This window comes from Planococcus citri, chromosome 2 (assembly GCF_950023065.1).
Source record: "Planococcus citri chromosome 2, ihPlaCitr1.1, whole genome shotgun sequence".
NCBI classification, from domain to species: Eukaryota; Metazoa; Arthropoda; class Insecta; order Hemiptera; family Pseudococcidae; genus Planococcus; species Planococcus citri.
Window position 1 is genome coordinate 17224232 of NC_088678.1, and position 15506 is coordinate 17239737.

General features: G+C 37.5%; 1 protein-coding gene across 1 annotated transcript in view; it reads right to left on the reverse strand.

The window, feature by feature from the left end:
- The window catches only part of LOC135834820 (protein patched-like), a 43824-nt gene extending 35248 nt beyond the window's left edge, over positions 1 to 8576 (reverse strand). Inside the window, exon 1 of the mRNA XM_065348786.1 lies at positions 8208 to 8576. Within this exon, the coding sequence (XP_065204858.1) occupies positions 8208 to 8291 (84 nt within the window). The 5' untranslated portion in view covers positions 8292 to 8576. The remainder of the gene's footprint in view (positions 1 to 8207) is intronic.
- Positions 8577 to 15506: the final 6930 nt, after the last annotated feature.

Below are 15506 nucleotides of genomic sequence, written 5' to 3' on the forward strand. Positions count from 1 at the left end.
AAATTTCATCAAATGGAGATGGAAAGCTGAAATTTACTCTACACTCCAATTTTAACAACCTCTGAAAACGACTTCTGGTGGATTTCAAGCCATTTTAGAGCCTCCAACGACTTTATTTAGTCTGCGAAGTAAATTCCAGCTTGCCAACTCCATTTGATAAATTAATGAAAAGTCGCCTATTGCAATTGATAATTTTCAATTTAGTTTGTAGCCAATCAGTGAACAGTATTTCGGAGAGACTCATTCTGTGGTTTGGATAGGAGAGTGCACAGAGTCTGGGTGACGTCATCGCCGCGTATAGGCGACGTTTTGACGAAAACGGAAAATGGGAAAATGTGTGATGTTCTTTATTGGCTTGCTATGCTAATTAATTACGCTAATTATCACTGAATGACTGAGTGTACATAATAGGGAATAGGGATGGAAAGCAGGAAAGCAGAAAGCTAGCCCTAGCTGAGAGCTGAAAGCTGAGGACTGAGGAAGTGGGGGGGGGGGGTTGAAAGCTAAAGTAACTTGAAAGCTTGCCAAAACCAGAACCTTTATTTATTCAGTTTTCTTTGATTTTTTTTTGCAAATTCATTACTCTGTAAATATTTCTTCTTGCTATCTTGCTTTTGGCTGTAATAAAACTTACGAAAAGAAAAAAAACTAAAAAAAAGCACCTAACAAAAAGCAAAAACCCTTTTGCAATCAGCGAATAGCTGATGGCTTGTTTTTTTTTTTTAAGTTGATCGGATAAGTCGGGGAGCCCACTTAGGGATAAATCGCACCCCCCGTCGATCCTCCGGGACAACTTTTTTCTCAAAGGGGGAGTCCTAAGGAACATTTCTAGCCCTTGTACTCAAAAAAAAGTGGCCCTACTTACAAAATGGCGGTCATTTTGATTGACAGGTCAGCAAAAATCGCAGATTTTGCGTTCCAACATAGGACTTACACAACATTTTTCAAACTGTACAAAGGTAGATCGAAAGATCAAACAAACATTCATCACCTCCCTGTCAAAATTTCAAGTGCTAAAGTGCGTTTTTCGATTTTTGGTGAATTTTTGAAAATCAAATTCAGGCCAAAAATGAGGGAAAAAATCAAAATTTTACCAAATTGACCAAGAAAGCTGAAATTTGAGATATACCCTATTTTCGACATGCCAAATCGATTGGAAACTGTTTCAAACCATTTTGAGCAGTTCTGGAGCCTCCAGCAGATTTTTGAAACTCGAAATTCCCACATAAAAATTTCATCAAATGGAGTTGGAAAGCCGCAAATAATTCTGCACCCTAATTTCAATACGCTACGAAGTCAACATCAGGGGGATTTCAAGTCGTTTTGGAGACTCCATCGACTTTTTGAAAATTACTGGAGCCTCCAGTAGATTTTTGACACTTAAATTTCCTAAAAATTTCATCAAACAGAGATGGAAAGTCAAAATTCATTCTGCAAACTAATTTTAATACGCCACGAAATCGTCTGCTGGTGGATTTCAAGTCGTTTTGGAGACTCCATCGACTTTTTGAAAATTACTGGAGCCTCCAGCAGATTAAGTCAACATCAGAGGGATTTCAAGTCGTTTTGGAGCATCCATCGACTTTTTGAAAATTACTGGAGCCTCCATCAGATTTTTGAAACATTAAATTTTTACAAAATTTCATCAAATGGAGATGGAAAGCTGAAATTTACTCTACACTCCAATTTTAACACCCTCTGAATACGACTTCAGGTGGGTTCAAATCATTTTGGAGCCTCCATCGACTTTTTGAAAATTACTGGAGCCTCCAGCAGATTTTTGAAACTTGAAATTCCCGCAGCATTTTACCATTTATTATTTTTTCCACGCCTAAATAATTTTTTTGTTGAACTTATTCTTTTTGTGCTGTACGGATGTCAAAGAAAAAGATATCACTTTGTATTTTCATTTTTCACAATTTGGAACGCCATCAAAAGGAAGATCCATAATTGGGTACGGGATCCGCAACTGGTACTTTACCTTAATTAAGTAAACTCATTTTGTGAAAATTTTTTGCAGAAACTTCCAGCAAATGTAACCTATGTATCAGTATGTTTGATCCATTATTCATACAGGTCAAATATTTGTGTACAGGAAATACCCGGTTCAGGTTACATTTGATGAAATTCATTTAGGTCTCCCTTAATGGGCCTGATCTAGCCTGGCCAAGCCAATCAGGTCAGATCAGATCTGTTCAAATCAAAACTGGTTTAATCCGATCAGGTCATCTGTGTTAGATCTGATCAGCTCCTAACGCTCCTTGTGAGGATTTTCAAAAAAATATACTCCGATCAAACCTTTGACTAGACCAGATCTGTGGATCTAATAATTTTCGCCTGTGTTTTCACTGAAGACTGTTGTTTTCAAAATTTCAGTTATTACCTATTGATACTGTTACAGTGTTACATATTATTTATTGGTATCTGGTTTCAATTACTTTGGCTTCCCTCTTGATTTCTTAGTTTTCAAGGGAAAATGATTGGATTCAATCAAGTCCGATCAAATCTGAAATTCGATGGATCTAATTTAACCTGAACTGGTCGAATCAAAATTTTGATTGGATTAGCAGACCTGATCTGATCCAATAGTGGAGCTTGAAGACCTGATTGCATCTGATCAGACCTGAGCAAAAGGATACTCCCCGGATGCAATTATGATCTCTACATATCGGATTAGATCTGTTCAGACCTGCCCAAATCCAATCATTGTTTACCCTCAATGAAGAGTCCAGATACTAGATCTACACATCTTATCGTTAGATGTTTTACTTCTTCCTTGGGGTTCCACGATTCATCTCATCTTCAATACCTTTCATCCATCGCCTGAATTTTTCCCTATTCTAAATTAACGCACCTACGTAAGAGGTACCTACGTGAGCAGGTGTTACAATATATTTCGGTTGCAAATCTAAATTCTGTTCTAGTCGACTTAGCACACATCACACATTCCAGGATTCCATCTGTGATAGGATTCGCGGTCGCGCAAAACGCCATATTTTGTATATAATTTCAAGACAAATTTTTCAAACTGATGAAAATTCTGGTTAGCACGAGATGATAGAGAGAAGAAAAAAATGCATTTTTTACTAACGGCGGAAGCGGTACCATCAATCGCATTCACCAACACCTCCCCGCGAACCTCGCGCCAAACATAAACAGCACGGAGATGAAGAGCGAAGCGCGTAGCCAAGGTATGGAAAAAGGCGGCAGGCAGATGATTAAGACATTAGATTAGGATGCGGAGAGCAGGATGCGAGCGTGGAGAGGAACGCACACTGAGAGAAATAGCTGATCTAGTGATGAGGAAAGAATGAAACAGAGTGAGATGAAGGTGTGGTGCGGCGAAAGAGGAGAAATAGAGAAGAGAACATGGTAATGGTACATTACATACATAGAGAGAGACGGTGAAAAAGAATAGAATAGGTTGCCAACCGGCGGTCGCGACACATGCGCTTTCCTCTTACCCCCTCGTCCAGATACGTAACTGCGCGGGTGGTCTACTACGAACCAATGCCGTTGAAATAGAAGCTTCGTTGCCACATATCGTCTTCTCTACGTAGGCTGCATCCGTCTACGTAAACCAATGATACGTTTTACGTTAGACGAGACGTTAAGTTAGACTCTTGGGCGATTGTGATGTAAAGAGGTAAACCTAGTTATTTTTCACGTGTCTTTTTGCGTTTTTATTTTGTGTTCAAATTAACGAACTGTATATTGTACTATGTAACTTAGATAGAGATACCTACTCTCGATGCCTATTGCATGGTCGCATTACAAGAGTGGAGAGCAATACGCTATGATATATGATTCACCGTTAATTTCACACAAACAGGCATGAAATTCACTATTTAATTTTTTTTAGTGACTTCAGTGACTGAAAAATAGCCAAAAAGTGACCAAAAATTTAAGAAAAAGTGACCAAAATTTTGAGAAATGAGAGCAAAGTATATATTCTGTTAGTCAGCGAGCCCTCAAAAGGATCTATTGCACCCCCCTCCCGGTCGATCCTCCAGGACAACTTTTTTCTCAAGGGCGAAGTCCTAAGGAACATTTCTAGCCCTTGTCTTCAAAAAAAGTGGCCCTACTCTCAAAATGGCAGCCATTTTGATTGACGAGTCAGCCAAAATCGCAGATTTTGCGTTCCAACATAGGGCTTGCACGAAATTTTTTATACCGTACAAAGGTAGATCGAAAGATCAGGCAAAAATTCAACACCTGTCAAAATTTCAAGAGCTAAAATTCCTTTTTCGATTTTTGGTGAATTTTTGAAAATCAAAAGGACAAAAATGAGGGGAAAAATCAAAATTTTACCAAATTGACCAAGAAAGCTGAAATTTGGGATATGCCCTATTTTCAACAGGCCAAATCGATCGGGAACTGTTTCAACCCGTTTTGAGCAGTTCTGGAGCGTCCAGCAGATTTTTGAAACTCGAAATTTCCCAACATTTTATCAAATGGGAGATGGAAAGCCAAAATTCATTCTGCAAACTAATTTCAATACGCTACGAAGTCGACTGCAGGTGGATTTCAAGTGGTGTTGGAGCATCCAGCGACTTTTTGAAAATTACTGGAGCCTCCAGTAGATTTTTTAAACTCGAAATTTCCCAACATTTTATCAAATGGAGATGGAAAGCCGAAATTTATTCTGCAAACTAATTTCAATACGCTACGAAGTCGACTGCTGGTGGGTTTCAAGTCGTTTTGGAGCCTCCAGCGACTTTTTGAAAATTACTGGAGTTATCAAATGAAGATGGAAAGCCAAAATTCATTCTGCAAACTAATTTCAATACGCTACGAAGTCGACTGCAGGTGGATTTAAAGTTGTTTTGGAGCCTCCAGCGACTTTTTGAAAATTACTGGAGCCTCCAGTAGATTTTGAAACTCGAAATTTCCCAACATTTTATCAAATGGAGATGGAAAGCCGAAATTTATTCTGCAAACTAATTTCAATACGCTACGAAGTCGACTGCTGGTGGGTTTAAAGTCGTTTTGGAGCCTCCAGCGACCTTTTTGAAATGTTGTATGGCGTTTTTTGGGAAATTGAAATTCCCAACAAGAAGCTTTCATCTCGTATTGAAATTATTAGTTTGCGAAGTAAATCTTAGCTTGCTAATTCCAGTTGATAAAATGTTGTGGGAATTTCAAGTTTTAAAAATCTTGTGACTCCAGTAATTTTCATAAAGGCGCTGGAGGCTCCAAAACGACTTGAAATCTACCTACAGCCGACTTCATATCGTATTGAGATTAGTTCGCAGAATTCATTTCGGCTTTCCATCTCCATTTGATGAAATTTTGGGAAATTTCGAGTTTCAAAACTCTGCTGGAGGCTTCAGAACTGCTCAAAACGAGTTGAAACAGTTTCCAATCGATTTGGTAGGTCGAAAATAGGATACGTCTCAAATTTCAACTTTCAAGGTCAATTTGGTGAAATTTTGATTTTTTTCCCTCATCTTAGGCCTAAATTTGATTTTCAAAAATTCACCAAAAATCGAAAATAGCTTTTTAATGCACTTGAAATTCTGACAGGTGATGAACTGATGAATTTTTTCCTGATCTTTTGATCTACCTTTGTACAGTTTAGAAAATATCGGCTCTATCAAATCACATCGTGTTACATTTTTAATGTTGAACCTTTGATTTTTAATTTTTTACAAAGTAATGATTCTGAAGGATTTTCATAAAATTACCTAAAATTTTGCACTTTTTCTTTTTTACACGACAATTTTTCTAAGAAAAGTTACCAGTCACTTTTTTTCGGTCATTTTCGTCCAAATAGTGACAAAAAGTGACTTGCAAGTGAAATAGTGGCTAAGTCACTTTTTAAGTGACCAAATTTCATGCCTGCACCAACATGCGACCTTACTCTTCACAATAAGTGAAGAATGGACACAATCCAATCAATATAATACAGATTTTCTCCAACTGAAAATACATAAGAAAGCTAAAATACATACATATTTTCTATAGAACATAAGAATTTGACCAAATTGTTAGCACCTGTTTCATACTTGGGAAGTTTCACTCAATTCAATGTCGTGAATGCAAATTTCATGTCCGATTTGAAACATCGTACTCCTAAGGTGGTGAACCGCCACCTCCTCCCTCCCCCCCCCCACCCTTCATGATCCAAAATCGAAAAAAATTTAAATACCATGTGACGTAGCGTTTGTTATGTTTTTGGGGACGCTGAGTCCGAATATGCGCTTAGTTTTTCGATCTGGTCTTCTCTACCCTTTCCACCCCCTCCCCCCACCTTTTATGATCCAAAATTTAAAAAAAATAATACCATGTGACGTATCGTTTGTTATGTTTTTGGGGACGATGAATCCAAATATGGGCTCAGTTTTTCGATCTGGGCTTCTCTATCCGTCCCACCTCCTCCCTTGCCCCTTCTTCAGCCAAAATTAAAAAAAAAAATTATAAAACCATTGGACATACGATTACTATGGACAAAACCTAATAATGGATTCGGATTCAGCGCCTCAAAAAACGTATATGAGGATACCCGTATTGGTTTATGAACCCATTTTATGATTTTACCCCTTTCCTCCCCCTCTTTCTTTCCCACCCTCAGATGACCATAGACAAAAAACTAATATTGGATTCGGATTCAGCGCCTCAAAAAACATATATGAGAATACCCATATTGGTTTTTAAGCTTATTTTCATGATTTTACCCTCTCCCTCCCCCATCCCCTGATGACCATAGATAAAAACTACCATCGAATTCGGTTTCAGCGCCTCAAAAAACGTACATGAGAATACCCATATTGGTTTTAAAGCCTATTTTCATGATTTTACCCCCTCCCTCCCCCGCTCCCCCACTCCTTGATGACCATAGATAAGAACTACCATCGAATTCGGATTCAGCGCCTCAAAAAACATACATGAGGATACCCATATTGGTTTTTAAGCCCATTTTTATGATTTCTCCCCTCCCCCCCAGACATATTCCAAAATTACTACATTCAAAGGGACTTTTTTCCTCCTAAATTCTGCTCAGGTCCCACTGTGCAGGTCAACGATAGGAAAGCATTCGAATAGCAAGTACTCCGACTCTGATGTTATTGAACACCAAAAAAATGAACTTACATCGAGTATTCTATTCCGGTTATTATGTAATGTTTCATGAAGTGAGAATACAAACGGTAGAAAAAATTCGTTGGCAGTCAAACAAGTTCAGCGTTCGGTTATCATCAACGAGTGTGTTTAGAAACCATTCGCGTAAGTTTACTATTATCACATGGCTCGTTCGAACTAAATATTCGCGCTGTTTTCGGCGTGCTTACGATGCGAATCATCTCGATGAACCTAATCAATTTTAACGAAACTCACCCAAAATGTTCTCCCTCACCAGACTCCTCCTGTGGGATTCATCATATGTCTCCCCTGCTTGAAAACGAGCAAATTCCTCATAAAGTGTAGGTTACTGCTGGGTCATTCCATGTCAACTCAACCAACGTTTTTGGGTCATGACCTTCGATTTTGCTCAATTTTTTTTTACAATATCATACCCACCCAGTAAGTAAGAAAGCCGCAATCAGTTTGGTCCCAGCCCCCTCAGGGACGGGTGGGGGGCTTCCATTATTTTCAAATTGTCTCGAGGTACTCAACTTTAGCAGTCCATTCCTCCAAAACTATGATACTTTGATCAAAACTGATTTCACAGTTCGAAAGGGCATTGAATTTTGAACTTTTTAAGTATTTTGAAATTTTCAAAAGTTTAAAGTTGAACTTTCAATTTGAAAGTTCAAATTTCAAAATGGTGCTGTAGTGGGAGCTACCATTTGAAATTTTGAAAAAATTTTCATAGATGTACATTTTGATACTTTTTCGAAATATTTAGGTTTCGAGATGGCACTCGTTGACGGAGGGGGAGCACCCCCAACCCCAATTTTGGGTGAAAATTTCAAAAGGAAATCTGGGGCATGTGATATATCGAATTGTATGTTTTCGGCGACGCTGAACACGAATATGACATCAGATTTTTGATAGGGCCCCATCCACGGCCCCCAGCACCTCTTCAAAGGGGGTAAAAGTTCAAAAAAGCGTTTTGTTCGTGTGACACATGGAATAATATGTTTTTGGTGACGCTGAACACGAATATGACGTCAGATTTGTGATTGGGCCCCATCCACTGCCCTCTTATCATCATCCAAGGGTCAAAACTAACAACGTAGTGATAACTGATAACATTTTGAACAAACCTTTTTGATCTCACGAAGAGCAACGGCCGCATCAAGCCAACTAGGTCTCACATAGAGGTCGGTTTGATGAAGATCCAACACCATATCGCCACCGCATCACTATTAATTGTATTTTGCCGCATTTAGAACACCGAAAAATATAATATTATCGCACTTCACTTTGCGCAAATAGTATCGCGAACTTCACAGTGTAATGTTTACAAACAATAACAAATCGTAAATACGAAAGCGACGACCAGCGAAGAAAAACGCCAACGCGAATCTCGATTCTCGCAGTCGCGATTCCAACAACACACCGGTCCACAAACCACGAACACTGTAACCTCGAACAAGACACAAGAGCAACGTTCGAATACCCAACTAAAAACAGCGCCGAGTTGTAGCATCGAAACGCTGTAAAACGTACAACAGGCGGTCCCTTCACATTAACCAGTTCTCCCTCCACTAACAGCCATGACCGCCATTCAAAAGAGCGACCACACAAGAACCGATGCCGGCACAAGAGAAATCAAGATACAAAACATCTTAGTTCTTACGAGCTTACTCACTGTCAGCATCAACCGTCAGACCACCCGCAGCAAGTAGGTACTTTCTATTCTAAATAAACCAACTCCTTCGGGGCCACCACAAGTACCCTCTACCCAACATCTATAAACTGAAAGAGATTACACCAAAAAGAGGATAGATAGTAGATGTGTTCTTTTTACAATTTACACGGATTTTGGGTTCACAGATTTTTGATTTTGAGAATCTGAATTTTGGCAAATTTAAAATCCACGAGAATCTACTAAGGTCCCTACTGCCATTGAAAATGGATTTTAGATTTTACTCAATAGAGCGGGAAAATAACATAAAAAAGCAGAGGCAAAAGGGAAAAAATTAGCACATCAATTTTTTCTTCGGGAATGTGTTCGGATTGACCCTCCGAACCACCAAAAAAAAACCGACTCTCCTACCCCTGGAGAAAAATTTTTTAGGGGGCTGAAACCGGTTCCGATTCACGTTTTTTGCGTTTTACTCCGTAAATATTAGGTTTTTGAGAAAAACTACCATGACAAAAAATGTTCCCCTTCAAATTCTGGACAATTTGATACTACGCTCGATACCCATTGCTCAAGGGGGGTGTCCAAAAAAAGGGGTGGAAAGAGTAGGTGTTTCCAAAAAGGTCAGTCCAATAAATTAATCAAAATTACCACTTGAAATCGTTCGTTTTCGCTCAAATTTTTTTTGCAAAGTCTACTCACTCAACTACTAATCAAACTACCATTGGTTGTCTTCAACTCTCCTCGGGGGTTCGTAGGGGTTGCTTGATTTTTCAAGTAACACACTACTGAATCATAAATATTTGATAAACAAATCTGGACGTGCGATATATCGAATAGTATGTTTTCGAGGTCGCTGAATACGAACATATGAACTTATTTTTTGCATACAACCCTTCAAAGCCCCTCTGTGCCCCATGAAGGTGGGTTTAAATTTTGAAAAATCGTGAAAAGTCGAGTGATATATCGAATAGTACGTTTTCGAGGACGCCGAGTGCGAATATGAACTTATTTTTTTGGGTCCCACCCCCAATGTCCCTCTGTGCCCCAAAATGAGGGTGAAAATTTTGAAAACTCGTGAAAGGTCGAGTGATATATCGAATTGTATGTGTTCAAAGTCGCTGAGCACGAATATGGCCTTATTTTTTGGGCCCAACCCCGCACAGCTCTCAACTGCACCAAAAAAGGCCAAAATTTTGAAAAAATGTGAAAAGTTGAGTGACATATTGAACGGTATGTTTTCGAAATTGCTGAGTACGAATATGAACTTTTTTTGCCTACAACCCCTCAAAGCACCCCTGTGCCCCAAAATGGGGGTCAAAATTTTGAAAAATCGTGAAAAGTCGAGTGATATATCGAATAGTACGTTTTCGAGGTCGCATCGTGAAAGGTCGAGTGATATATCGAATTGTATGTATTCAAAGTCGCTGACCACAAATATGGCCTTATTTTTTCGGCCCAACCCCGCACAGCTCTCAACTACCCCAAAAAAGGCCAAAATTTTGAAAAAATGTGAAAAGTCGAGTGACATATTGAATGGTATGTTTTCGAAATCGCTGAGTACGAATATGAACTTTATTGTTTGCATACAGCCCCTCAAAGCCCCCATCTGTGCCCCAAAATGAGGGTCAAAATTTTGAAAAATCGTGAAAAGTCGAGTGATATATATATCGATTTGTATGTTTTTGAAACACTGAACTGGAATATGCATTTTTTTCCTGCTCTACTTACGATTCCTTATAATCTCCTTACGCCCCCTAAATAGGATGAAATTTTGTAAAGTCACCAAAAAACGTGTAATACGTCGAATAGTGTATGTTTTCAAGATCACTGAATACTACTATGGGCTCATTTTTATTATTTCACTCATTTTACTATTCAAACGTCCTACTAACGCTCCAAAATTATCCTCGATGTCTTTAGTAGGTAAGATGTCAATCTTCTTGTCTATCTCAGTGTTTTCATTTCGATTGTTTTCCTGTAAAGTTTTCGATTTCATTTATTATTGGCTACCAATCGGAAACAAAATGAAATTATTTTTTTGATGGAAAAAAACATTGAAAATTTTTCAGTGTGGTGGACCTTCGCCCAAAGTACCACACCATTGAAATTTTGAATTCACATTATGTTGACTCCGAAGGACCGAAAACTCTTCTTTCATATTGAATTATGGACGGTGTTTGTTGAATTGCTCATTTAGGGTGGTCCTTATTTTCAAAGTTGGTATTTTCCTCCCTCCTAACCCTCAAAGTGGTGACCTCTGGTGAGAAAATTATTCCCTATTTTTCATTTTTTCCCATTTTTAATAAAGTGGGGTTCGGTGGGCCTTTCAATTTTTAAAAATTTGAGAAAATACCAACTTCAAAGCAAAATTTTCAAAATTGAAAAATTTCAAGTTCCAATACTTTGAAAAAGTCTCTTTTGAGTAAAATGTCTTCTCGCCTGGATATTTTAACCCCATCCCTAGAAAAGAAAGTCTGTCGCCTACAATAGCTGAAATTCGTATTTTACATTAAATTTCAGTCACCTTAGGGGGTCAGCTTGGTTTTCAATGGAGGGGGCTGAAATCGTCATGAGAGTTTATTTTACTCAAAAGAGACTTTTTAGAGATAATAGAACTTGAAATTTTGACATTTTAAAGTATTTGAATTTTTGAAAACTGAGGGGCCCGCCGCAGCGCTAGTTTTTCGAAAATGGGGAATTATTTTCTCACCAGAGGTCGTCACCACTTTGGGGTTTGATAGGGAGGAAAGTACCAACTTTGAAAATAAGCACCACCCTAATAGCAAACCACTTACCCTAACTGTTTCGCGAGTGATTCTAAATAATTGAAATCAAATGCGCCGTTTTTCGTCTCTGTTTAACTCCATTGCGAGTGCTAGGGTCACGGACAGCTAGGAAGATGTTGCTAAACTCACGGACAGCCAGACATTATTTTTCCGCGTCTCTAAATCGAACTTTTGATCAACTTTTTCGACTGTCGATCAACTGAAGAAGACCTGTCTGTTCTGGTCTATTTCTCGTACTTTTCGGCTGAAACTGAAATTTTTCAAAACTCTGATTTTATCAAATACGAGTACTCACTTGAAATAGAACGAAGTTTCCCGGATTTACTTACTTTTCTTAAACTGTTCACCAAAGGGTCGACTACTTTCGATATATCATATTTCATTAATATGAACGCATTTCAGGGGAGTATTGGGCAGTCCAAGGGTCTTCTAAGCTGGTTCGAATGTAACATTTTCGTAGAAGAATTCCATTAATCATTTTGGTCTTTTGCGAATTATACTGGACGTACTTACTAGTAACCAACATGCCCTTCATTATATTCCAATTCAATATTTCCCATGAGTACGCATAATCTGATAAATCTGAGGAATTCGTCGTAAGTAATTGCTAACTAGGGTGGGTCGCAAAAAAAAAAAAAAATGTCAAAGGATTTTGACCAAACTCAGTGGAAATCTTTATTTCGAGTTGCATGCACCTCTCAGAATAAATTTAAACTTCAGAGGTAATTTTGGGAGGGGAAATATGAATCATTAAGGAGGCGCATTTTTGAAAAAATCGCGATTTTTTCATCTCTGGTCCTATCTGACCTGATTTTGGAGGAAAATGGTCCAGTTTCAAAAAGTCGTATTCGAAATTCTACGTCAATCTGGGGCCTGGCCATCAAAATCCAAAACTACTTTTGGGTTCTTGGGTATATTGGTGTTTTGAAAATATTTTCTTCTCGAATATTACGTACCATTGATTATGCCAAACACGTCGGAAGATTGTCATTCCTGAATTTTGAAAAATATTTCGGAATACTGTGGTGTCAATTTTCTGGTCATTATTACTAATTTCAAGAAAACATGGAGAATTTTTAATACGTTTTTAACCATTTTTCTCGATTTTTTTTTTTTTTGAAATTGGAAATAATGGCCGAAAAATTGATAACCACTGCGTTCCAAAAAAATTAACTCAGTTTCAAAAACGATATTTATTAATGTTTCGGCATTAATGATGCGAAATATTTGAGAAGAAAATATTTTAAAATGACGAATTTACCCCAAAATGAACGATTTGCAAATTGGTAACTGCTGTGTGGAACTCGCGGAATGTGGCCTTGAATTTTGATTGCAATAATAGCCTAGGTCGATGCAGAATCTCAAATGCCATCTTTTGGAATGGGGCCATTTTATCTAAAACAGTTTGAGTAGAAGCTGAAGCGAAAAAACACAATTTTTTCGGAAATGGCTCCTTTTTTCGGATCCAAATCCTTTTCCAGGGGCACTTCTTGAGCTGAAAAAAATTCCGAGTGACTTCGAACTCGATACGAATGTCTCCAGTGAATTTGATCAAATCCTTTTAATATTTTTTTTAGCGATCCACCATGTTCCGCGTAGATTGTGGTTCATAGGCAATGAAGCGCTGATTTAAATTTGTTTAAATTCTTTTTGTTTCAAATCCTTGAGAGATCCACTCACTCGGAGCCTTTGCACCGGCGTAAGTCGTAAATCAGCACAGCGTTTTTAAAGTAGCCTCGCGATCGGAAATTTATCAAATTCAAATTGACCTAATATACATACTTACTTTATTAGGTACCTACGAGTATATGATCAACTTTAATAATAATAAAATTTATTGAGATTAAAAAAAAAAAATCAATCATTTTTCCTTACCAACCTACCTTATTGTGTAGTTCTTCTTTTTGAGTCATTTCGTTTATGACCAGAGTCCCCATTTCCACTTGTGATAGCTCGTCCGTCGTCCCACCATTCGATGCAACTGTTGACTCTAAAATAAAAATAAAACATATTTTTAGTAGGTTAAAAAAAAGTGAAAGAAACGTGAGATAACCGACTTTTCACTTACCGGTCCGAATGGACGCTCTGCCAATCATCGTTTTCTGCATAAACTCCTTCACGAGTTTACTGCTCGCCTCTAGTCGTGAAAATTCTTCAGCTTCTCTTAAAAGGGAATGTTCCGCCACTAAACAATAGAAAAAAAATTATTTCGTAAGAGCCGAAAGGCAAATAAAAATGTGGAAGTATCGTTGAATATGCTTACCTATATTTGAAGAGTGATATTCCAAAACTCGCTTTGTCCATTTTTATCAAAGTTGGGTTTTCATTGGTACCTGGTAGATGAAGTATCAACTCACATTCCTACATCATCAACCTACCAAAATGAGGTGTTAAACTCACCTAAATAGCCAATTCACTAAAAATTTCAAAAAAAATAACGTTCCAAAACGCGTTTTGTCCATTTTTATTGAAATTTTTTTCAGCAGTATTTAGTGGATGAAATGTATACCTACACTCCTACATCATAAATCCACCCAAATAAAGTGCTAAACTCGCCTAAAAAGCCAATTTACCCGTTTAAAGGGAAACTGTTTTTCCTCTCTCCTGAAAAGTTGTGAAAATGGACAAAGCGAGTTTTGGAATATCACTCTTCATTTGATAATATTTGTTGCCTGGCCTTTACCGCAATTTCCCTTAAATCATGGCACAGAATGCCGAAAGCTGCATGGTATACCTATTGCTTCATTCATCAGTATGGGTAAAAATTGAAATGCAGTTATAGCTTCTAATTCCTCCGTTGGATTTTGGTTGCTGAAAATTAAAAACACATTTTAGATTTTACGTAATACAGTCTAAATCATCAAAAAATAGGTATATTTTTGACACCCCACTCGAAAAATTCAAATATATACCACTCAGCATCTCTCTTTGAGGGCTTAATTTGGGGCTAGGATAAAAAATGATGTTGAAAACGAATTTGGAAGGCAAACATATGTAAATTTTGACACCCCACTCGAAAAATTCAAAAATTTAAGAATTTGAAATGAAACATTTTCATAAAAGGAAGGTTATTCGACGGTTAATCGTTGGTATAAATGTAATAATTGAGCTCTTATGGTACTCATATTGTAAGAATGTTAAGTGCATGACATAATATTGCATATTTCCACATAGTTTTCTTTTTAAAAAAAATCTCATCCTTAATGATGACGAATTAGTTTGATCGCTTTATCACCCTCTGCTCCGTAGCTTTGTATTTACATTCGTGATTTCAATTATGATAGTATAATGTCATTTTCTTTTTGGTTATCTCTATTGAAGGAAATGTGGAAAAAAATGAGAATACCTACTCAAACGAAATTATGTTCCAACTGAAATTCCCTATCTAATTGATGGAAATACCAAATTATCTTCAGCTCATGACATATCAAATGCCATAGCTCTGTCTTTTGCCAGAACTCCTGCAACTAGTTCATACAGAGTCCAGCTTTTCAAGTAGTAAAAACACAAACAGAATCTATCCCATTAGATTTCTCATCAGAAAATTTAGAACATGCTCTATTTTCACTAGAGAACTCAATCACTGCCTAAATCATAACATTAAAGACTCGTCCCCAGGACCGGATGAAATTCATCCCTACATGTTGAAATTCCTCTCAGATACTTCAAAAGTAGATCTACTCAAATTATATCACACATAAATAAATCTTATCACAAGGATGTTGTCGTCGCGTTGTACACGAGCAATACACGATCGAGTAGCATATGTACAAAGTAGCGAAATTGTAAGTACTTAAATATAAAAATTACAATACTTTAACATTTGTTTGATCATTAACCATTAAAATTAACTTAAATCTTGAGAATATCAATAAAGAACAAAATTTACTTGCTTAGTTAGTTTTGGTCTAGAAATACTTATAGCTTCTAATTCCTCTGTTGGATTTTGGTTGCTGAAAATTAAAAAC